General features: G+C 37.8%; 3 protein-coding genes across 6 annotated transcripts; 1 reads left to right on the forward strand and 2 right to left on the reverse strand.

Annotated features, from left to right (window-relative positions):
* Nucleotides 1-1,941: 1,941 nt before the first annotated feature.
* Nucleotides 1,942-15,563, reverse strand: RB195_025995 (uncharacterized protein; the record flags this gene model as incomplete). The annotated part of the gene is made up of 5 exons (XM_064214343.1): nucleotides 1,942-2,024; nucleotides 6,453-6,521; nucleotides 6,682-6,782; nucleotides 15,176-15,261; nucleotides 15,534-15,563. 5 exons carry the CDS (start codon nucleotides 15,561-15,563, stop codon nucleotides 1,942-1,944), a joined length of 369 nt encoding a protein of 122 aa, XP_064070224.1.
* On the forward strand, nucleotides 3,336-22,418 carry RB195_025996 (uncharacterized protein; the record flags this gene model as incomplete). Of its 3 annotated transcripts, XM_064214344.1 has the most annotated exons (25): nucleotides 3,336-3,393; nucleotides 4,650-4,748; nucleotides 4,818-4,887; nucleotides 5,183-5,316; nucleotides 5,545-5,611; nucleotides 5,865-5,968; nucleotides 6,036-6,114; nucleotides 6,180-6,285; nucleotides 6,431-6,529; nucleotides 6,588-6,774; nucleotides 12,136-12,206; nucleotides 13,902-14,018; nucleotides 15,521-15,649; nucleotides 15,914-15,985; nucleotides 16,058-16,168; nucleotides 16,800-16,898; nucleotides 18,163-18,296; nucleotides 19,030-19,185; nucleotides 19,990-20,112; nucleotides 20,416-20,466; nucleotides 20,690-20,832; nucleotides 20,894-21,040; nucleotides 21,641-21,756; nucleotides 21,815-21,916; nucleotides 22,311-22,418. In XM_064214344.1, the coding sequence occupies 25 exons, from the start codon at nucleotides 3,336-3,338 to the stop codon at nucleotides 22,416-22,418; spliced, it is 2,682 nt and encodes an 893-aa protein (XP_064070225.1). The 3 variants fall into 3 exon arrangements, with proteins under 3 accessions (XP_064070225.1, XP_064070226.1, XP_064070227.1); XM_064214345.1 differs by lacking the exons at nucleotides 3,336-3,393; nucleotides 4,650-4,748; nucleotides 4,818-4,887; ... (8 more) ...; nucleotides 13,902-14,018; nucleotides 15,521-15,649 and having other exon boundaries at nucleotides 15,869-15,985; XM_064214346.1 differs by lacking the exons at nucleotides 3,336-3,393; nucleotides 4,650-4,748; nucleotides 4,818-4,887; ... (8 more) ...; nucleotides 13,902-14,018; nucleotides 15,521-15,649 and having other exon boundaries at nucleotides 15,869-15,985; nucleotides 20,726-20,832.
* Nucleotides 22,419-22,739: 321 nt separating this feature from the next.
* On the reverse strand, nucleotides 22,740-24,725 carry RB195_025997 (uncharacterized protein; the record flags this gene model as incomplete). Of its 2 annotated transcripts, none has more annotated exons than XM_064214348.1 (5): nucleotides 22,740-22,823; nucleotides 23,833-23,931; nucleotides 24,053-24,126; nucleotides 24,474-24,584; nucleotides 24,644-24,725. In XM_064214348.1, the coding sequence occupies 5 exons, from the start codon at nucleotides 24,723-24,725 to the stop codon at nucleotides 22,740-22,742; spliced, it is 450 nt and encodes a 149-aa protein (XP_064070228.1). The 2 variants fall into 2 exon arrangements, with proteins under 2 accessions (XP_064070228.1, XP_064070229.1); XM_064214347.1 differs by having other exon boundaries at nucleotides 24,644-24,665.
* Between the last annotated feature and the right edge of the window lie 555 nt (nucleotides 24,726-25,280).

A 25,280-nucleotide genomic window follows, 5' to 3' on the forward strand; every position in this document is an offset into this window, starting at 1 on the left:
TAATTCTGTTACTGAGGAAGACTTCCACGTGTATCTTCCAGAGAATTGCACGATTTCAACCCATGGCAATGATGAGAATCCTTCCGGGATCTTTTTTTTTTGAAATTCTCCCAAGCTATACCTGCTCGTGCATGTTGATCAAATCGAAACAGTAACAATGCAAAGGTAAACGTATAAATAATTAGGAAACAATGATAAATAATTAGGAAACGTTCCAACACTATGAAGAAAACAAAAAGAAACGAAAGGATTGCACTAAATTCCCAGATCCATAGATAGAACAGTTCTCAAAAAAAAATGAGATTTAGTTTCCCATGTAAGGAATTTTCACCAACGTGAAAGATCAAAAATTGGTGCACTGAACAGAAATTGAAATAATTGTCCGGTAAAGATTTGATATGTCCAGAAGAGAATGGAATATCTAAGATCTCAAGGTTTATGTTTATTCAAAAATAGAAACACGTACGATATTTCAATTACCTGGGGAATAGAACGAGTCCAATAATGGAATATAAAAACGCCTATCAAATTAGATCATTATGTAAATTTCAGTGCTAGCTATAGAACTTAAGTATTCGAAATAGGTGAGAACACTCCTACGATGAGTACGCTTATTTTTCTTTTGGAGAAAAGACAAAAACATAGTATAAGAAATCAAACGGCTTAAAAAAAAATGCAGCAGTTAAATTTATCATAGGAGGACATATTAGAAGGAACCAGATAGTACTAGCAATAGCATTGATAATATTAATAAACTAATATTTATGGTGAAGAGAAACATCTTTCTGGTCCAAAACTTGTGCATGAGGCTCAAAATATCTCTGCTCCGCTTGAATCCACGTCTAGAACTTTCAAATGAACAGGAAAAAATATAGGAGCAGCCATCAAAGTGATTTTCACAGTAAAGAAATGCTCACGTGGAAACGTTCCCCAATTTCCTAATCTACATCCACATTCGATATCGTGCCTTCCTCATTGTTTGCACTATTTATGGATGTCAGTCGAGGTATCAGTATTCATGCCCGAACTCACAATTACTGTGTATCTGCCACCGCCCTATACTGCACCAGCTGTCATCCTAAGCATTCGTTGAGTGTTTCAATACAAATGGCCATGTGTTTTATGGACCCATAACCTATAGCAACAAACGTAACTGTAATCTGTCGATTGTATCTGTTAGTTCCTTCCAACGGTTCCGACCTATTTTGTTTTCTAAGAATTCTGTTCGATTTTCTTGGTTATTTTGGCATCTTTTCTAAATATAGCGCTCTTTGAAGTAAAATTGGTGCCTACCAGTTCTCGCTCAATTAACAATTTAGTTTAACCCATTATTTTTCAACAACCATAGCAATACGGAAAAATTGCCATACTGTTACTTGTCGCAATTGCCTATTATTACAAACAGTATATTATTACTTTTAAATACCTATATAAGGCAATACAAATACAAAGCAAATGTATTCTACGAGACAATGATTTTGAGAATAAAAAATGGATAAAGGATAAAGTTCCTGGCGTATAAATCCATTTGGGATGCGCCTTCGCATTTTACTGCAATTCGTGATTGCTTTTTGATAATACTCCAATCAATTCACTACCAGTCTAAATTCAAATTTTTTAAGCATTCGTAAACGTAACATTATTTGGTGATCTTATCTATTTCTGCATCCAAAAATTAGTACAAGCATTAGCTTGGAATCAATCGATTCAAGTTGTACAATTACACCGACTACACAAACCAGTTGATTACTGATAGCTCAGTTTTTTTTTCTTTTCCACTGTGCCCTTATTTATTCATATCTCGAGAAAATAAAAATACACTGTTACATACACTACATTGTGGGGTCGTCTGTTAGGCCCAGTTTCGAGTATGATGATTCTCTAAAGCAACTTAGAGTTAAAACAACTTAGAGTTCAAATTTTCGGCTTACCTCATACATCCTATTTTGGCTTAGAATTCTGACGCGATGTTTGAATCTGAACAGACGACCTCACAATGCACTTCAATAACTTGTTCACCAATCCTGAAATCAATGGCTCTAGTTATTTTCAATGTCTTCAACTCTGTTCATATGAGGCCATTGAAATGATGATTATCCTAGAACGTTTAATGTTATCCTCAGCTAAACTCATCTGAAAAAAGTTCCACAAATTTTAAAAAGTATTTCTTCATGTAAGAAAATTTCTTGCTTGCTTTCTGCTGCAGTCTCTGCAGGATCAAACTGTCAGAAACAGATATTTGGCGGTGTGCTTGCTTCGAAGGAAGTATGATCCTACGGAATTTGGCTATGGAAAAATTCTCCACCCACAAAGAGTCTGTTTGAATACCGAGTATGCAAATGCAAGTTGATGAAAGGGGATTTTTGAAAACAATTTCAGGAAAACGGAGCAGGTTTTCCTTCCGTCAAAATCGCATTACATGGTTTTCTTCAAAACTTACGTGGTTCATCGACTAAGATCAAAAATTTCTCCTTTCTTTTAGTTGAATTATGTAGATGTATCTGCATCCTTTTATTTGTTTCTAGATACAGAATACAAATACATTACTGTATTTTGTATTTACAAACAAATAACAGCGCTGCTGACATTCACACAATTCGACGTGATGCGGGTTTTGAGGTCCGGATACGATGATGAACTTATCGCAATATTAGAAAATTGAAGAGTCATTCAATGATGAGATCATTCCGGAACGACTAAGATAACACAGTATTTTGGAAAATGAATGAACCCATCAAAGGAAGAGTATCTTCATAGAATTTGAGAGGATAGGATTTCCAGGATTTCCTCGTTTTTCATCAGACATCATTCTTTCTAATTTCTCGGACGTATTTGTAACGTTCAAGGCTTATTATGTCCGTTTAGGTATGACATTAGCTTCGTGAAGAGTCGCGCCTTTCGATCCGTAATTGTTGACGTTGCAGCGTGATTGGCTCAATTGGTGCAGTGGGCGGGATATTGCGGCCAAACCCAGCGATACGGTAGACGACATCAGTCACGACGTCTCCTACGCTCATGGAACAGGGCGCTTTACATTTCCTGGACAATGCCTATGGTGAAAACCTTACGGGAGTCCATCTGAGAAATTAAACATAGATATCTCCAACTATTCGTAGCTTCTAAGAAAGTTTATATGCCTATACATTCCATTACATCAGATTTTTTTACCTTCTTAATATGTTTTCATGTAGCATATTTTTGTGCAAAACATAATTTTTGAATTTTTTACTAGTCCCTTGTTCGCTCTAGGTCAATCAGGTAAGGATCTCAATTAATTTTATAGTACTTTCTTTTTTCAGTTACTTCACAACAACAATAATAAAAGCATTTCTACAATGAGTGACGAGGATGAGCCTTTGAATTTTTCCGCTTCTCGTCTTAATCATCAAAATGGTGAGCTCTATTCGTACTTATAAAAAGAAACCCCGAACTATCCCGTGAATTACCGATGCTTCTGCTCATGCATTCAAAATCTGCGCGGCGTCCTCGTGTTAGATTTTGTGGGTTCAGTGCTTATTCCTATAATGATAGTATGTGGAAAGATGTCAAAAGCAGAAGGCACACGCGTCAAATGCCATTGCCACCTAATCCCGCGGTTTTGTCAGTGGCAGACTAATTGAGTGATGCCGATGCCTCGGAAATTGCCACAGCTCACCTCACAAATCGCCGCCGCCACTGCTGCTTGCTTTTGGTCGCACATTCATTCAGTCATTTCTTGTTTATGTCCAATTTTACACCCAGGAATTTAGTAGATTTCCATATACTACGGTTTGATCACACACCTAATCTTGTAGTATGTTTATCATAGATTCTGTAATTAGAATAAAGGTCGAATGGAGAGCACCTTTTAAAATCAATGAATTATGGTTTAGATTATAGTGTTTGATGTTACTTCCCTGAAAACTACACCATTTTATTTCGGCTTTGATTTCAAAGGATGTCTACCTATCTACAAATAATGTCACATAACATTTTCAAATTTGTTGCTTTTGAACTCCTTTAAAATCATTCCCTCGTCTAAATTTCAAAGCAGACACTTACTCATAAGAAATTTTTGTGGTTAGTCCAAAATTTGTAAGAAATACGGTTTTTAACTACTTTTTGCCAGAATATTTCACCGAAGCTGAGATACTCTAACCAAATTAATCATAATAAATGGTGTAGTTCAAGGAATTTGAAAGAAATTGGAACGAAATGAACTCTTTTTTCACACATTCTCGAAGTTTACTAAATGAAGTCGATTTTGTTGCAGTGCAGCATACAACATAATTGTTTCATAAGGTACTAGCAATCCCTAGAAATTAAAAATTTTAAATAAAGGTGTGATCAGATGATATGAACTGTTGATAATTTTAAAGCTTTATAAAGTTCAAAATTCAGTTTTATGAGTTGGCCAAAAAAATGGCTCAGGTCGCTTTGGAAAACTGAATCCCGAGAATTTTAAGTGAATTTATATTTTTTTAGATATATGTTGTGAAAAAAAATCGTTCTTCTTGTTTTTCGTCACAATTTTGTCAAACCTTAACTATCGCGATGCAAGATGAAAGATTGAAATTGGAAATTTTTAAATACTCTTTCAAAGAGAGTTCTTATTGAAAAAACCTAGCCACTGAAGAAAAATTTGTTCATCAAAATCGTTGACAATACAGATGACATAAAACAAGAAATCTCCATGGAGGATCGTTTAATGGGACTCCGATCGATATTCCACGGTCCGGTGCTTTTTCCGAATACTCTCATGAATTCAGGTTAGTTTTATTCTAGTTTTGCACTTATATAATACATACCGATAGATTTAAATTCTTGCTAAAATTCAGGAGGAATGATCCCTCCTCATATTGCTGCAGCCGTTGCTCTATCGATGAATCATCGAATGGCACAAACAAGGTAAGGCGTACGAATGTTAATACTAGTATGGATTATGATAACCTATTCCATGTTCTGATTTATCTGGCATGTTGCCAAATCCAACTGGTTCACTTCATTTCCAATGCTTTGACTTTTCGACTAGTAGGTAAACATATGTGTGGATATAATGTGTCCATCTAATAAAATCTAAACTTCTTTGCTGGAAAAGTTCGAGGCATCATTGACGTAAAACATTGATAAATTTCTAGAACCAACAGAATTCGTGTAGATAACACTTACTAGTTATCAGAAAGCAGTAAACGTTAACATTCAGTACGCCTCCATTTGATCCAACTACAATCTCTGTGTCATCGTTTCCGACACTCTCTCGAGATTCACCACCTGTTGCCTCATCGCCAACACTCAGCTGTGCAGTTTGTGGTGACGTTAGTAGCGGAAAGCATTACGGTAACTATTAAAGGTTAATTGAAATGATGAAATATGTGACGCTAATTTTCCGTCAAGTACATATTTTACTATTTTTAGAAGCAGCAAATATTCTGTTTCGCGTTCCATTTTTTGATTGTTTGCTAATAAGGAAAAATCTCAAGCTCAAACTTAAACCGAAAATCACCTGACTTATAACCGAACTGTATCTGTCAATTCAAAACTAATAAGTAATTTACTTACATTCAGGTATTCTTGCATGTAATGGTTGTTCTGGATTCTTCAAAAGATCTGTTCGTCGGAGGCTCATATACAGGTAATTACATATTTAATAAATACATTTTATAGTTTTTCCCGCAGTTACTGACTTAGATTACTCCTGTGTCATTTCGATTCGTTTGCGATATCTAAGCTATCCTCAGGGATGTCTGGAATAACTCATTTATTCTGAAGACTCCCTTTTAAATAGGCAGAACATTATAATAAAGTATTTCTCCATCAATTTCGCATCCAGTATTTGCGAAAAGTTTTGACAATGGTATGTATGATCCGAACCAAAATAAATTTAGGTGTCAAGCGGGCACGGGAAGCTGTATCGTGGACAAAGCTCACAGAAATCAATGTCAAGCATGTCGATTAAAGAAATGTCTCAGTAAAGGAATGAATAAAGACGGTTCGTCATCACTTCTTCTATCTTGTTGGATATTTTTCGTTTTTTTAAGCGGTGATCGCCTATTCAGCTGTACAAAATGAAAGGCAACCACGAAACACCGCGACTATTCGACCTACCGTCGACATGGATCCCCATAATTTTTTACGGTAACACCAAATATACAAATGTATTTCCTCAAATAAACGGAGGCAAGAACTGCACATTGTTTAAGGGAGTACGCAGGAGCAGTATCGGCCGTTCTATCGCAACCAGAGTTACCACCTCGTGAGGAATCCCCGTTAAGTGCGACTAGTGAAGGAAGGACCGAGGATGAGAAGGTCACTTTTTGAAAGTCATTCACATTTTACTCAATTTATTGAAGCTTAAAAATGAGAATCTATCTTCTATAAAAGGATTGGTTTCGAAATAGGATTTTAACCATAAAACGGACTAGATGTCGACGACTGGAAGGTGACTTTTTAGAAAGATGTGTTTCCGGACTCACCTAGTAAGATCATGGAACTTTCCTTGCTTTGGACGCAAGCTGTGCCATCATTTCGAGCGTTAGGCGAGTCTGAAAAGGTAACTCATCTATATCAAATAACCACGTAAGTATAAACCTGAGGCAACGGCTTTTTAGTCTCATCTTCTTAACGCAAACTGGCGACTACTGTTCCTCTTATCCCTCGCTGAATGGTCTCATTCGTACTTTTCGGATGGAAATGATCTCGAACCTGCTGTGAAAAGCGCTCTGAACTGTGTTAGGCAACTCGAAATGGATCGAACAGAGTTCTCCTGCCTCAAAGCGGTCGCACTCTTCTTGAGTGGTAGGTCGCTAAAGTAACATCTTTAAAAACGTGAAGGTTAAATTAATCCCCAAATAATCCAAATATTATAAGGAGATCAAAAAAATATGATTTTGAACTCATCATAAAAGTACGCCGAATGAATCTTTCTGGATTACTGAAAGCTACTAACTGCTTTTAAAAAAACTGGGAGGTAAAAAATTCAAGATGGTCGAGTACAAAAGAAGCTTAGTTTATAAAGATATAATCCTAATATCTAAACCTTAGGAAATTTTGTATAGTTACTATTCACAGTTGCCAACGTAATCCCAAAAAATCGAGAGCATTTTTTCATACACTGCAGAAATTCATCAAACAAGCATATCAAGCATAATTTCAAGCACTTATGTACGCCTACCACCACAGCTTTTCTTCCACGTTACCTTACTTTTTATATCCGATTAGGTATCTGTGTTCTTATCCTGAACTCATGGGGACTACGGTATTGAAACAAGCCCAAATCGAGAGCTCGAAATCGCATTAAACCAGGACATCTGATACACAGACGTCGCTCTGGGCTCTAGCATTAATTTCATGACGGAGGGCCATTCTCTTCGACCCTCTCAGTAACGCACTATCCCTCATCATCGAATTCGGTTACGGGATAGAGTAGAGAGAGAACGTGAAATGAGTTCTCTCCACTAAGAGAACAAGTTCATCATTCAGAATCCTCGTCAAATGGCCTGTTTGAGATGCATCTGGAACAATCGCTAACTGTATTGAGTCAACATACATCCAGGAATCATCCGGCGTCAAGCAGGTTAATTCTTAGACTCTATTTCCAGAATAAGGCAAACAGTAGCCGAGTATAAACACTGCATATGGTTATTATTCTAGGTGTGGTCGGCTCCTACTTATGCTAGGACAGCTACGCAGCATTCCTCCAATTTTCGTGGATCAAATTCTCTCTCCTGAAGGAGGGCACCATAAAATTTTGTCACGCTACCTGTCATAAACTACAGTATACAGCCTAAGCTACTGTGCCGTCAATGCTCCAGCCGAAAATCCTTAGAAAGCAAATGAAAAATCTGATCGTAAAGCCATGATTCCCTTTTGTATGTGCGATTTCAAGTTTGCTGAGTAAAACAGGGAAGGAATTCCCCAACAGAATATTGTATTTGCTGCTGTGCCATGTTTGTTTGAGGAAAGAAAACAACTTTTTATTTGTCGTTTCTGCATTGTTTTCCAAGAAAACTTCTGATATTGTGCTGCAAAAGAGCGGATACCGAAGAAAAATTTACTTTTACACAACAACAACAATCAAGTTCTGGATCTAAATTTGATCTCACAAATAAAATATATAATTAGATCAACTATCTTATTGCGAGAAGACAGCAGGTATGTCAGGATGAAGAAAAAATTTAAGCGTATACAAAAATAAAACGTGGAAATGAGAGCTGGTTTCCTTTCTTAAATCTCTCACATCCACATTGCCTCGATTTGTTGGTCCACAAAAGAAATGTCCCAGCGAGAACAAAGGACGTTTGTTCTCTATAGCATTAGAAATTGAAATTGAAAGAATGCTTTTCCTTTCTCTTGGCCTTTTTCATCGGGAAATGTATCACTATCTATTGATGCACGAGTTCGAATTCTGAACTCTCACATAGTTACAGATGTACCTTTAATCTCCCATGAATAAATCACCAAACCATTAAAGGCGAAGCGAATAACCGTTTAAAAATCTAAGCGGGAAGTCTTTTTTTTTAGTAAACTCAATATTACACATTGGGTGGTGAACTTGAATGTGATTTTAAAAATAAGTCTTGGATAAAAACATGAACTGAAAAAAAAAACTGGAAAACGTTAGTGAACACACTGATCAATAGCAAGTTTCCTCAGGAGTGTGGGTCAAGACGACCTGACTTATGGTGCAATTACACAAGCGATGGGACACACTACCAACTGCGCTCCAATTGGTGCTTGTTAAAGCTCCACCAAAAGCACAAACCGATACGCACTATGTCCAAAAGTCAGTTCCGATGACATAGTAGATCAGAAAGCAGCTGTGGTTCGACACATTAATAACAGGTACTTCGACTTCGGGCCCCAAATACCGTTACGGTAAGAAAAACGGAGTTCAGTAGGAACAGTTTGAGCACAAAACGACATGAAGCACGGATAGTTGCGTAAGCGAAGCGGCGCGGTGGAGCGTAGCGGTTGGGACCATACAAGGACCTTCGCTACCGCCACCCATCTCTATAGTTTGCCATGGTCCCACCTCGATTCCAGCCGCTGTCTCCTCCGCATTGCTTCGAGCGCAGCCGTTTACGCAACTCCGTGCTTCATACCGTTTTGACCCGACTATGGTAACACAGGAAGCCTTTACTGATTGAATTGAAAACCTGATGATTTCAGCCAGAACGGTCAAGTACGACATCGTCAGACCTCGCGAAGTGAGAAAACATCACTCATTAAGCACATTCCATAATTTTGAAGGAGGGAATTTCCTCGAAAAAATACAGCAATAGGGCAAATGAAGGTATACTCCTCTTCATACAGCAATCCTTTCTTGGCCCAAAACCGATGACTCAAGTAAGACGTCTGTTCTCGAGAAGGAGTGGATCAATCCTGGCTTTGATAATCTTGACCTATTTCTCCTTGATATCGAGCTACAATTTACAAAGTTCCAGCGAAAAGTAAGGGTCCCATGACGCATACGTAGATGGGCGAATGGCAACGGAACGGAGCAGGAAGATCAGGTGTTTTTCCGGAGGACGACTTTGTGTTTGATTGATTACATGTTTATGGAAATATGTGCTTTTGCACGAATGGAATGTATGGATTTCTGGAAGTTTCTAGAAAGAGAATTCCGATCTACTGTGGAAAAAAAAACTATTGTGAAACGCAGTTGCCGCAACAGTAATCAGTTGTTCGTCTTTGATCTTACCTATTAATGTCCTCAATGTCCAGTTTTACAACTCAATTTCCATAGAAGTATTTCCACCATACAGAAAGTACAGATCAACGTTAATCCAGTGTTATTCTTAGCAACCGTAGTTCCCACGCTATCATTATGCAGAATAAAATCGAACTTTTTTTTTATGCGCGAGTGCTGCTTTTGAGATATGGGAGATATTTGCCTTTTTATTTTGTTTCTAAATGATTTTAAATTTTTTAAAATTCTTTAAATACCGAAAATATACCATCTTAAAGGCAGCGTACCACGAATCTGACGTGGTGAGGGAATCCACGGGAAAAGCTAGGAATGGAGTTGTAGATTGTGGGATCACGGGTGGTTCCGCTCACCTCTCCCTAATCGTCCTAGAAAAACGGCGTGGGACACTCTTTTGTTCCTACGAGGAACGTTATAACGCTCCTATATGTATACGTACTAGTCCACTTAGCAACCTATTCATAGGTTTTACCTTAATAGGCAGTCGAGGAGAACTCAGTGGCTTTCGACCGTTGTGCAGCTGGATGCGGCGCGTGTAACTGTGTAACTGTGGAAGCGTTGCAACTGAAATCGTAAAAAAAACGGCGTCTTTTTTTTACTACGATTACGGAGGAATGAGCGGAACCACCTTTGATCCCGCAATCTACGACCCCGTACAGAGTTTATCCATCGGAAATCCATACTACGTCGGATTCGTAGAGTAATGCCTTTAAGAAGATGGATGAGTGTTTTTTTTTTCTCACGCCCCGTACCGCTCAGCAGTCCGTACTACCATCTATGTTTTCCACCTCCTCACAAACCAAAAATTTTACTGTAGTCGACCTGCGACACACGAACTCTTGAAGGCAGCATATCATAAAATTGAGAGGGTTGGTATCCCTCCACGAATAGGCAAGGTTAGGCGTGTAGCTCAAGTGGGTACGCGCCTGGTTACGCTCAATTCCCCCTAATTATCCAGAAGACCGGCATGGGAAACGACGTTTCGCACCGAATCCCCCTACGAGTGACCTAATAACGTGTCACGTCTGCAAGAGCAGGCATACGCTCTGCTTCCGCCAGCGAGGCAGAAGAGACAATGTTAGCAGCTTATTTATTGATCGCCCACAGACGCAGAGCGTATGCCTTCTTCCCGTAGACGTGTCACGTTATTAGACGTCTCGTAGGGGGATTCGGTACGAAACACCGTTTCCCATGCCGCTCCTTTGAATAATTAGGAGGACATGAGCGTGATCATGTGCATACTCAATTGCACCACACTCCTAGCCCTATCTCCTTGTGAAGGAATCTCAACACCCTTGATTTTGTGGTATATTGCTTCCTGTTCCTCTCCTAATTTCCTTATTTAATGCATCTAATCAAAGGCCTCTCTTCTGTGAATATTTCTATTTATATATTGATGTATTAATATTTGAATTGCTCACAACGACCTCAAAGAAAGACTTCTGGTTGCCAGTGGAACACCTCGAGTTCTCGTTCATACGTTCCCTTAAAGGCATCACCCCATGAATCTGAGGTGGTACGGATTTGAGGTGGAGTATTCGCATACAGCATAGTAGATTATGGAGAGAGGTGTGATTCCGTCCATTTCTTCCTAATTGCCGTAAAAAAACGGTCCGGAAGATACGGCTTCGGGCGTTCTGGCGCACTTTTTTCTACAAGGAGTTCGACTGGAGCTGTGATTAAGATCAAATCCATCAAACGCTTCCAAAATGAAAATATTTTTTAGAAGAACTCCTGCAATTTTTGAAATTGAACGATGCGATTTTTCTTGTAACCTATCTCTATTGCATTGTAACCAAGAAATGTTTAGAACTATAGAACGAGCTAGAAAATCATATTCAGAGCAATTCTTAGATTTTTTATGAACACCTCGATTGAGGCGGAATAACCTCGATAATCTTCTCTTCGTCCTAGTTTCCAGTAAGAATTATAGGCATGCAATGAAAAGACACAGTAAGTGGGCTAACGTTGAGTGATTGGGCGTTTCAGAAAGTTCGACCTTGCGCATTGATAAATCATCTGTCTGGAATGATGAATGCATGATGCGAGAATCAAGTGCTGTCATTATACACGCCTTTTCGCAGAACGAGTCATTTCCCCCCTATCGTATCCATTTAAATCTTACATTCCTGGTTTGGAAATCAAAGCCTTCATAGATCCTCAATGAAATCTTCGTCAAGCGCACAAACGAAGAAATGAAAGTTTTCTTGGCTTATTCATCTCATTTAAAATACGTAAGACAGACTAGTTAGCGCTAAATTCGTCCCATCCACATTTTCTTGGAATCCACAGCAATCATCCAGCTAATTAGCAAGACAGAAAGAGTGCAGTGAGTAGTACTTCCATTAACTCTTATGGAAGAGTTAGGCCCCCTAGTGCTTCAATGATTTTTCGATATTTCGAATCAGCGTTACTCAACAGTTCCCACTAACAAGTATACTGGAATTCAGACAAATTAGCAATGAAAGACGACGAACTCATTGCGAAGCGACGATTCGCGCCTGCTTCAAAACCGCAAAGAGTTCGTCGCGATTATCTTGTGCGATAATCGCGACCGCTGACCGTTGATTGCTGCCAGTTTGACTCATTTCTAGTCTGTTTTTCTACAATACCGCGCCTCCGATGGTTGTTTTTATCTGAAACAATGCGATGATAACGTTCGATGCTTCAATTTTCTCAAGCGATGAGCTAGCAATACGTGCTACCATTCTCCTGTTCTGCTCAATACATTACTATTTATACGATCTGAGAGATCTCATGACTAATATTATCCTAGGACTTATAACCCATCGCATCCACTTATTCTGATAATCCCTCGAGCATACTGTGGAACTCTTACCAAAAACTTCCCAGTTAGAATTCCCTTGTAGTCACACGCTTTTGTCCGTTAACAACTTTCGGGAACAATTCTACTTCGGTGATTGATTTTGTTTTCTTTTTTTTCGATAAAATGGAACATGTTCTCAAGTTGTTAAATTTACCCACTACGAAAATATATCAACTTTCAAAACCTCATTTATACTGATATTTTGGTCTTCTTTTTAAACTCCTTATACATCTCTATATTAATATTTGCACAGCAAAAATAAATCCAGTGGAGTTGACAAGTTATCCTTCTGGTTATGCTCTTAGATCCAGGGTGTGACCACAGTTTCACGTTCCGGAATTGCTTCCACTGCGTCACTCTCAGTTCCTGCGCCTACACAATGTGCGAAATACACGTACATTTATTTGACGTTCTTCAAAGTGTTGTTTAACGGATATAAAATGGGAATTTATCCACAGGAGCACTGGGAGATTAAGATCTTTTCCATTCTGCACTCGATCAGAATACATACTTTCCTACTGTTTTCTTTGCAAGAATCAAAATCTTTAATCAAGATCAGGCTAAATTGTGCGCAAAGGTAATCAGCACACAAACGTGTGCGGTCACAGTGCGCACCTGTCCCTTCCTCAAACTCCACAACACAGCTTATATACAATTTTTGTGATGCCGACAAGGTTTCTTTTTTTTCTTCTTAAATCACATGACCATTTCCCACCTGTTGTGACAACGGCCAGCTCATAATTATTCTGAGTCACATGTTTAATTGTTGCAAAAAAAATTATTTCAGTCAATTTGCTAGCATTTTATCACTTTGTACTATGATAATTCGTACGAAGAAGGTTCCTATGGATTTTTTTTTTGTGAACTACAAAGATCTCTTTCGAGGGCTAAAAATTCCCAGTTAAAATTCCCTTGTAGTCACACGCTTTTGTCCGTTAACAACTTCCGGGAACAATTCTACTTCGGTGATTGGTTTTGTTTCCTTTTTTTCGATAAAATGGAACTTGTTATCGAGTTGATTCTTTGCTTACAAAGATGTGAAATTATGCGAATTTTCGCTACTTCACACTGTTTTCACGCACAGCATGCGGGTGACTGTTATAGCCTCGTCAAGACAGGATTCCACTGCGCACTAGTCATCCCCATCTCACACGTTCAACTATTAGTCATCGAAAATTTATCATTTATCAAATGCCTTTTTCTGGTTTCTGTTTCAGAACGATATAGCTATACAGTGATAAAAAAAAATATTCAAAAAAACGTGTTTTTCTTCTCTTTTTTCTCTTTCCTTTATATTTTTTGTCGCCCTTATTATTATCCGATAACAACAGTACTTGAGGCTTTTTTTTTGCATATTTGTCTAAAATGCACTTAAGTCCACCTGTCTAGGAAGTGATATCATCTCCTATGGTACTCAGCTTGTCACTTCTTCTCGGTGTCCTTATTATTTTAGCGAAAACTGCTGATAGAGATCCCGACGACCAAGAAGTTGTAGTTCACGATCAGGTAAAAATAAATTGTTCTCATTTTTTTTTTCATAAAAGATGTTCATCGAAATGTTAAAGTAATTCAATCAAAAGGGTATTGCAGATGTTCTTTGTCAAAATAGTTCTAAACTTCGTCGCTCGGGTAATTTTCATAAATTATTTGCGATAAGCAATTCTTTTCATAGGCTAATGATCACTTTTTGAGAGCAGCTCCCTCTTGACTACCGGTAAATGATCCAGGTCACGCGTGAGCAAACAGTACACGGCTTTTCTGTGTACTCTTTTGTCGCGAACGGGTGAAAACAGCTACATGAGGCTTGCTAACCTCAATTCTTGTCAATATGAAAATATTGACGAACCGTTGAGTTAGTTCTTGATTTTTATGAATTACCGTGTAGGCCCGTAGACTAAGTCATCCGTCAGCAAGTCAACTAAGAGTCTCTGGATAAGAACGCAAGACATAAAAAAAGAAGAAAAATGTTACACTACTCTGAATACATGAGCAAAAAGAAAACCGTACTTTGTTTCCTCAGAACGTCCTCAAGTAATCGAGTGTGACATCACTCTTATTTAAAGTGGAGCATCTTCTCAATCAATACCGACTCAGCCACAAACATTGACTTTCTCGCTAATCAGCATTACCAAAATAAATAACAGAGTAAGCTTTGTTATTTCGACGATCTTTAAACTTTCTACTATTCAAACAGCACTTAATTTGAAAATGTATAAGAAAATGAAAAGTTTGAAAGTTGAAAGTTAAAAAGAAGTTAAAGAAGAAAATGAAGTTTAGAAAAAAAGTCGTACGGCGAAAAACACTAGCAAACTCAATAAAGATCATCGTAAAGAAGAAAGATAAAGATCCTAAAGGTACAGATTGTGAACTCCCTTGTAGATTACTACTAAGTTCTGTATTGATATAGAGGCGCTCAAATTGGACTAATCATTAATGCTGTGGGTCAGAAAACTGTTATCGAGCGCGGTTATCTAGATATAATTTACATGCGTAACCAAACTTTCTGCATTTTCACCACAAACTCGTGACCTCTGACCTTAGTATAAACATAATAATTTGTGAAAGTGCTGAAGCAGCTATCTTCAGCGCGAATAAACAATTGTAGTGCTAGTGTACTTGAAAATGAGAACAAATTAATCTCTAAAATACATATTTCGACTCACTGATGACTGATGTTCTGCGGTTGTCCTGACAAATGCAGGGAGTTGCAACCATTTAGGGTAAAAGACGTGCATATATACTGTCGATACTGAAAAAAAATCCATATTAGACGTAAGAAGAAGAGAAATACTTCTCACTGTCAGTATTTTGTAGAAACGTCGAGAAATTCTCAGCCAAATAGCACTACTTATCCTCCATATTTCCCTACAAACACTAATCGTTCAGTGAAAAAGCTTTTGTGTTGTGATTTTGCGTCAAAATAGTTTGCAGTACAGAAGAAATTCAGAATTATTACTAATTCAATTTTTTGGATCATAAATGTTGGAGAGAGCTTCTCAACAATTAAGGTGCTCCCTCTACCTCATGTCGACGAACAAGGGTTGCTTTCATCTTCAGGATCTTTGCCGGATTGGAGCGAGGTTAAACGAAAATCACCACATTTTGTAGAAGTGCTTCTCGCTGTCGATGCTGGCGTTGTACGTATTATAGTTGAGAAATTTATTGTTTATCTAATTTATTACGGCTATCATTATATTATTATATTATTATTTATGAACAACCTATATGTGTCGAGAGCGTGTCTATTCTTACCTGGTTGAGAGCTAGCTTTACAATTTAGAGGGGAACTTTTTTTATTCTTAAATCTTAAATCTTTTTAAAGATGTCTATGTTTAGGTTATTTATATTGAAGAGTAATGTATGTAACCGTATGGGAACTACAAAAGGAAGTTAATGTTCAGGCTCGACACTATGGACACCAACGCGAACGAATACGAGCTGCTATGTTAACTTTAATGCATGCAGTTAATCTTGTAAGCAATAAGTACTTTTATATTTCTCACTGGGCTGAATTTTTTTAAAATCCACATCAAATCCTCGTTTAGTATGCTTTTCAACTCGATATCCGGATAGCTATTGTAGATGTGCTTCCAATACGTGGTCACAATATTAGCCTCGAACAATTTCTCGATTGGCGGACTACAACAGAGGACTTGGTTCGAGTTTGAGTATAACTATTTATTATAGACTAGTTATTATCAAAAACAAATGTTAGTTTCTATGTTAATTATCAAAAGTCTATACAGAGATTGACAAGCGAATTTCGTGCACAAAGTATAGTAGGCTCAAAACGACATGAAGCAGGGTGCAATTGCGTACGCGGCTTCTCTCGAGGCGGTGCAGAGCGCAGCGGTTAGGAGGGTACTGGGACCCTTGCTGGCCCCACACATCGTTGCAGTTCGCGACGGTCCCATCTCGGTTTCAACTGCTGCCTCCACCGCGACGTTTCGAGCGCGTACGCAAATGCACCGCGCTTCATGTCGTTTTGACCCAACTATAACTTAAAGGTCATGGGGTATTGGGGATTGGGGGGAAAGGGGGGGGGGGGGGGTTTTTTAAAAAAAAAAAAAAAAAAAGAATTTTTGTTTTTTTTTTTTTTTTTTTTTTTTATTTTTGGTGTTTTACGGCAATTAGAAGAAATGGACGGGGTCACCTCCTGTTTATACGAATACTCGCCTGAATCATCTCCCCTCATTCGGGGGTCCTTTAAGAAACATTTCCCCTTTTGAAATTGACATTTAATTATTTATTCGATCAATATTTAAAGAAAGAGTACATTTACTATAGGTAACTCATGACGTTGCTATTCTTATTCGACATCGTTATGAAGGAGGGATTGCTTACGTAAATGGAGTTTGTAAACGAACAGCAGTAGGTATAGCTGGGGTGAGTCAGTGAATTTTTCTGCTATTTTCTCACTATTACTGCTGAATTTTTTTATTTCAAGTTTTCTTGACATTTTCTTATGTTTGACTTTATCGATTACTTTGCTTCACGACTCCATGGGGGACTATCTGTCTACGTGTAGAGGAATAGTGAGAACTTTTGATTACAGGATTTATAATCAATAAAGTCAGGCTGTAAAGTTCTTCCATTCTAGCGCTCAAAATAGAACACTTTTTGTGGTAGGGAATGTACATCTTATGACGCATACTTTTATCGTGGAATCAACTAATACTATTCAGAAACAGGTTTTTGTATTTCCTGATTCTTGGAGACGCAAAAACATAAGATCGGTTTCCTTAAATGTCGATAATTCAAGGAGGTTCAATACCAACTTACTTGAAATTAGTCGTATTTCAGTCACTGTTTTAAAAAACTGGACTGAACTCAAAATACTAACAAGGGAATAAATTGATTGGATTCAATTCACTACATTTTAGCAGTAAATGTTCAACTATGAAGCAATTATCAACAAAAAAATCTTCACTGGAAAAAAAGTATTTGATTTTTGATTTGAAAGTGATCTGTAGTGATACCAACAACAAGAACATTCTCATTGATTTGAAATCCGGCAAACAATTTAAATTTTCGAAAAAATAAACAAGTGCTCATGTTTCAAAAAGAGTATTATAGAGGGAACTTACGGTGGTAACTTCCCGAAGAAGTTTTGAATCCCAGGCTAGTTAGAATAAATAGATTTTCTGACGACTGACATGGTTTGAATTGAGCCATTCCATTGATTTCGTGCAGACGTTGTTTAATAGATTGTAGATCACATGCACCACATGGATTTTCTTGTCGGTCAGATCACAATACCGTAACATGGTATTTTGTATCCATAGATTATTTTTTAAGTTTATTTTGTTTGTTCAATCAGTATCCATGACAACCAGATTCTAACAAATCCACCAGATTATTGGTAACATTTACGATAGATCCGCAAATTGAAGTGGATTTCCTGCACCTATCTTCCTTACCGGAACTCTCTGCTTATATGTTTTTTTTTGTTCCACCTAATATACTCTTCTGAACCTTCAACATTTACAAATTAGTGCGTATATTCCCACTACTCTTGATTTAGTTTTTTTTTTTTTTTTTTTTTGAATTTCTTAGTAAATAGGATTCCACTAGACTCCACAAATGCCTGTTTTGTCATCTCCAACTTCTTTTTGGTTTGAAAATTTCGTATTGGTTCTTTTTTTTTCAGTTTTTCCCAGAAGCTCCTTACGAGTATGCATCCGTATTCTTTCATGAACTTTCACATTTACTTGGACTTTCTCACACATCCACTGCCGATTGTAAATGCTCGAAAAAGAACCGTGGAAATTGCCTTCGTATCGAGTGAGTTGTCATTGTGGTTTCACGTTTTTACATTGTAATTTATTGTAATTCTGCAAAGTATTGTATGCAATATATCGTAGTATTTGTGTTTCTAATCATCTGCGAAATTTACGTCTAACATATTCTTTGAAAATAACAGCGAAGAAGAGAATTGTATTATGAGACTGCTGATGTCACTATTTAAAAAATTTCCGGAACCTCTACGCATTTTGCCTGTAAAATTGAACAGAATCGAGCATTTGTACATACGAATTGCTACGCATTCTGTCGTTCGCTTCCAACACCGCAATTGGATTAGGTCTCGAAGCGAAATAAGAAAAAAAAAGACGCTGTTACTTCAGTCTGAATAGTTCTCAACACGTATGTTTACTCTTTTCGTGGTGGAATTGAAAACGAAATGGAATTCGATGATGCGCTCTTTGATTTTGTTTATGTTGACTTTTTTGCATGATGAATCAATCATAAAATTCTGGGAAAGAAATGAGGAAGGCTTTTTTCGTTCGTTCTTAGTCAGTTATTCAATAATTAACAAATTGGTCTTAGTTTCGGATCTGTTTCAATGACTTAATGAAATGTGACTGTTACAAGAAGAACGTTGAAACTTTCTAATCTATGCTCTCATTCAAAGAACGCTCAAGATTTTTGCTTAGATGGGCAGAGCTTAATTGTTTAGGAAAATACTTTCTTAAATACTTTTTACTAATATTAATACTTCACTAAAGTTTTTTTTCAGTGGTTTTGATCGTGAATGCAGTGCACAAGCATTGGTAGATCTACTCCCATCGATTGAGTGCCTCGGAGAACCTCGACGCCTTCCACGTACTGTTCTACCTCTTTGCGGTAATGGTATCGTCGAGGATGATGAGGATTGCGATTGTGGACCAGCAAAGCAAGTTTTTTTTTCTTTCTTTCTAAGGTTTTGAATTTGTGTATATTGGAAATAATCTACATTTCTTTGAAATATGACATGGGATAAAACGTTTTCCACATCCAACCAACAATTCTACACAAATCGTTAGATTATTGTACCTACTCCTCATTTACCTCAGTCGTAACCACTCACAAAACAAGTACAATATCATCCCAACCTTCTACCTTCTATCATTTATCCAGTTCTAAGACGCTAAGATTGTTTCTACATAAACTCATCCGTGTGAGGTAGATGTAAGGAGTTCTCGTATTGAGAAAAGATTTCTACCTTCTTTTCTCCATCTTTTTGTTTCATAGTATTATTTGCGCTCCTTAAAGAAGATATCAATGAGAGTTTATTTTATACAATTACTTTTATACATTTTTCCTACATGTTTAGTTCACCTTTGTTGAATAGAGCATGAATCATTGTTGGACTTTTGTTTTCTCCCAACTTCTGCAACTTTTGCAATTAATTATTTAATTACAATTAATGTAATTAATTCCTTTTTTTAGTTAGAATTTCTAAGATAGGTTTTTTTTAGTTCCAAAAAAATTTTGTTCCCCAACATTCTAAGCTGTAAGAATTCCTTCAAGTATATAATCCGTACCTCTTTTTCTACCTACCATTCCTCACGAATTCCTATGCTAAATTTCAATTTGATGCAGAAACATGCAGAAAAAAAAGTGTAATAGCTTTGTACTTGGTTTATTTTACACCTGCTTGCTCTTTAAACACATGAAATACTCTGGTTTCTGTTGATGACATAAGCATTATTTTCAGATATTGCAATAACGCTTTGTGTGAGCCAAGGACATGTCGATTTATTGTGGCCAGAGAATATCTATACACAACTTTTACATTTGGAGTTGCACTCGCTATTTGTGGTATACTCATGCTCATAAAGTACGTAACCTTTAGCAAAATACATTCAACACTTCATTTTTTTTTCTCCTCATGATGCCGGCAACTTATCATTGGATGAGACATTATTTTATTGCTTCCTCCACATCTTATCACATCCTCGAAATAGAGCTTCATTACAATTTTTTTCGCTTCTGACAAGCGTCATTTCGACATTTACGGACTGAGGGAGTTTGATCCCTTCTGGTTCCAAATACCTCGTTGTCCTCTTCCAATATTCTTAGTGATCTAACAGTAGATTTCTCTGGTTTTGACGAATTTACCTCGCTATTGATTTCGCTTTAGGCGCACTTTCTCACGGGATCCCGACTCGACGCTCGCAAAGAAGAAGAAAACGTGAGTATTTCTTGAGTGCTTGCAGTGTGTTTCACTTATTTTCTTTTCTAATCCTGATAGAATAGAGCTTTCTGATTGAAGTCTGCAAATAACAAGGTTTTTTTTTTTCAAATTTGAAACTGAACCAAATGTCTACATTCATAAGAATCTCATCTTATAGAGTGGGGGCGCCATAGCATCAAATTTGCTAGCTTTTGTACATTTCTTCTTTTTTTTTTTGTAGGAAACTTCCACTCCTTCATGCTCGTATGCTATTTAGTCCTGACTCGCCAGCATCCGAAGTTCCTACCAACCTACAAACAACGAACACCTTTCTTTCGACAAGAAAACTTAGCTCACCGAATCCAGTTAAGCTGCCTACAATAAGTAAGAATCCTCAACTCCATTTCTCTCTTGAACATTTAGAACAAAATAGGTCTGATTTTAGTGTGCACACCAGTTCGACCGGCACCGAAACCACCAGTGCAGCTAACGTTGGATTCTGTAATACCGGTAACTAAGGAACCTATTGTGACGTCCGAATATGTGCCTATGAATCCTCCCAAGTCAATGAGGATTGTTCAGCGAGAACCATGTGAGTGATTCGTATAACTCCAGCAACGCGCTCCTTTGTCTCATGGTTGCTAGGTTCGATACTTTGATTTTCTAGATTTCAGATGCGATTGAAAAAAAAAATTGTAAGATTATACTCTTTACTGGAAGAAAATGACAATCATCTCCCATCCACATCTGTCTTTATTTTTCGATATTTTAAAATTATGGTCGTTTAATTCTGACCCACCAAGGACTTCCAAACATCATTCATAGAATGTAACGCCTTTCTTGATTCGTCTGAACTCATTCTCCTTAAGATGGTGACAGACGTAATTTCGAAAAAGTCGAATGAATCGTTTCGGGCGCGTGTAATTAATCGTTATGACTACTAACCGTTACGCGCTAAATTAGTCTTAAACAAGGAATACTATTTCCCGCAATGATTGCCTCATTTTAGGAATATTGAAATGTAGGATAAGACTTGTATAGCCATAAAATCTCGCGACAGTGACACCATCTTTTTGGTCAGGCCTTTGATTTTTGATAGTTCATGCACGCATTCGTGAAATGAGATCTCTTGGGTATTACTTTCCTATCTTTTATTAGTGCTTAATTTGGATGTTTTTTTTTTTCATTTCAGCTCTTCGTCTTCCATCCATCACTGCGCATCGACCGAAAATTAGCGATCCAATTCCTTTAATAGTAGCTGGTCGAGTAGTGAATGAACAAGCTTCTCCAGAAACACCCATTTCTTTGGTAAGCAGTTTTATAGAAGTGCACACCTATTCATAATTTCTATTCGTTTTCATCCTAGCCAAGAAAACCTTCCCAAGAATTCATTGCATCTCTGGAAGATGTTCTTCGAGCACAAACGTCAGAACGGAGAGTTAAGTTATCACTCGAACATAAGAATACAGTCAGTGCTTACTTACTATTCTCTGAAAGGCATCACCCCACGAATCTGAGGTGGTACGGATTTCAGGTGGATTATTCGTATACGGGGTCATTGATTATGGAGAAGAGGGTGACTCCGTCTATTTCTTCCCAATTGCCTTAAAAACGGCCCGAAAGATGCGGCGCGTGCACGAAGCTGGCGCGCTCCAATCGAACTCGTTGTAGAAAATAGCGCGCCGGAACGCTCGAAGCCGTATCTTCCGGGCCGTTTTTACGGCAATTAGCAAGAAATGGACGGAATTACCCCTCTCTTTAATCTACGATCCCGTATACAAATACTCCACCTGAAATCCGTACCACCTCAGATTCGTGGGGTGATGCCTTCAAACGAATGTTCTGGAGTAACATGTTTTCAGACACTTCCAAAGCCCCCACTTCCCGATCGAGCGGATAAACCTGCTCTACGACCATTCCTTGACCCACCTAAAGAAAGAGTATATGATTTGCCAACTGTAGACAGTTGATACTTCACATCACTTTCACTTCACTAGGGAAAAGTCAGGATTATGCATTTCTTTTTGCGTATAGGAAAGAAGAGTTATTGACATTTTTCCTTTGGATATAAGAAGGAATATTTAGCTAAAATCGACCCAAAGTCGATCTTTCGCGGTATTTTATTTCTGTAATGGTTATGCCATTTGTTAACACCTTATTTATTGCTTGATCTCCTACGAAATACTTACTTCCATTGTATACGTGTTGGCTTTACGTGTGATAATGTATGTAAATGAGGACGAATATTTGATATAAGATGTTTTTAATGTGATTGCAGACGTCTATAAACATTAAATAGAACTGTAGCTACACTGTTTGTGGATCACCTTCAAGCAAACTTTGCTCGGATCCTGCTCGGTGTCTTCGATCACTTCCTGGAAAGCAGCATTTAATTTTAGGGAACTGGGACCACGAGGGTAAGCTTGTTCAAATTGACAAGTGACTTGAGCTAAGGATACACATAATTAACACATTGTGCATTACGGCTAAAAATTGAAAACTGTGCATTGAGAAGAGAGAACCCGCTAAATTACGTGTAAACAAATCGCATTCTTTTCTTTTTCACTGGTTCTCTAGCAGATTATTTCTTCTGTTACGTTAAGAACTACATATGGTCAACATGCTTGTGGACTTCTTCCTCAAAAGTTCTTGACACATTTGCTCTCTCACTTAAAGGCAGCACACCACGAATCTGACGTGGTGAGGGAATTCGCGGGAAAAGATAGAGGTGGTATTGTAAATTGCGGATCCGAGATGGTTCCGCTCATGTCTCTCTAATCGTCCTAAAAAAACGCCATGTGAACCGCTTTAGCTCTTACGAGGTACGTTAGAACGCTCCTCTATGTACACTTTCTGGTCCCCTCAGCAGCCTATTCAGTGGTATCACTTGAATAAGCAGTCGAGAAGGACTCACTGGGGCTTCTACCGCTACGCACCTGGCTGAGGCACTTGCATAAGGATGGTGAGTTTCAACTCAAATCGTCGTGAAAAATGGAGTCTTCAACGCCGTTTTTTTTATGACGACGAGGGAGAGATGAGCGGAACCACCGCGGATCTCCCAATATACAACCTCATCTCTAGCTTTTCCCGCAAGTTCCCTCACCAGGTCAGATTCGTGGTATGCTGTCTTTGATTAAGTAGTTCTTTTTCTATGCTCCGAATGAACGTATCTCGTGCAGTAAATCTTCTTATCGCATGAGAGACCGAGTTTGCTACCCCATCATTGCGCCTGATTTACAACCTATACGGGTGGTTATCTGGAATGTTCTTTCACGTGATTACACGCGTACAGGAATCATTCACTGACAGCTGACGACAAGTGTCTACACACGGTTTTAAACCTAACGTCTAAGATAATAACAATTATTCTGCAAGCGGACTCACATGAGCAATGCTACGGACCATGCTACGACACATTTTGTCAGTTGCTGGCGAACTGAAATCAGCGTCACACTTCTTTTCCAGGGCAGCTTCGGCTTCCGCCTAAAATGTTAACGAAAGATATAGAAGGGAACTAAAAAAAAAGAAAAAACACATCCAGATCGTATTTTCCAGAACGGAACAAAGAAGAAAAAGGAGAATGAAAAGGAAAAAAGGAGCATACTTCTCCGCATTCAGCATATGTTTCAGCAATAAGGACCAAGTCAAGGCACATTTCACAAGCAATGTCCATTTTTGCTAAAAAATGAATGATAATATCAAAATTTAAGAAAAAAAAGAAACCCAGTATAAAAATATATAATGTATAATTATTATAAGAGGATAGACATCAGTTATGCCTTTCTTTTTCAGTAAAACTTAGTCCAATCTTGCAATATGTGTTACTTAGTAGAAATAGGGGGTACAACGGAAACGTTCGTCGACAATCGCATCAGTGCCCGTGGGCAAGGTTTTTCAACGCAGTTGCAGTTTAAACAATAAAAAAAAATTCTGAGTCTACACAATACCATTCTACTTTTAGTCACTTTTAATAACTAATAAACTTCAATGTTCGAGAAGAAATAAAGGAATAAACTCGTACTAACCATTTCCAGTTGCGATAAGCTTGAACTGTTTCACGGCTTTAGCACCACAGTTATCGAATTTGGCAGGTTTCACATTTTGAGGCATAGAGAGCACAACACCGCAGAGGAACACTTAAAAAAAGGCTCTTGTGTTTCAGAAGAAACAGAAAACACAAAAAAAAAGAACTCACCAGAAAGAAGTACGAACTTCATAGCAAAACTGGCAATAAGAAACTTTCCTGCAGCTCTTATACCGAACCTTATCACCTGCATATCTAGAACGTTACGGCACCCATCGTTACCCTTACGCCACTGAGAAAGCAAGCTCCACCGATGTGAAATAGGATTTAAATATCGGTTAAAATCTTTCTATCTTCTTCCGAAACTTGTACAGAGAACCAATCGACTTCTCTGGAATAATTCTGCAACGTAGAGACACACTTCAACGTCATTATTTCCCATCAAACAAACACTCTACAAACATAAAACCAAACTACCAAAATGAAGTGAAATAAAAAATAGTGATAAATAAATAAGTAATAATGAACAAATAAAATTTAGAAAAATGGACAAATAACCATCTATTCAACAATTTTACTAGGAATGAAATTAAGAAAAAAACTTATCCTAGTGTTTGGTAGACATGGTGGTTTTGGTGTACAGTGATCGACATCCTTTTCAATGTCTTAAAAAAGTGAATATGAAATAAAAATATGAAAGGAAGCGAGAACACAAATACATCACATCTCACATAAGCGACTATGGATTTCTAATGGAGAACAACTAATGCCAAGAAAACTAAAGATAGATCCTATTGAAACATCAGGA

The sequence above is a fragment of the Necator americanus genome, chromosome X (assembly GCF_031761385.1).
Source record: "Necator americanus strain Aroian chromosome X, whole genome shotgun sequence".
NCBI lineage: Eukaryota > Metazoa > Nematoda > Chromadorea > Rhabditida > Ancylostomatidae > Necator > Necator americanus.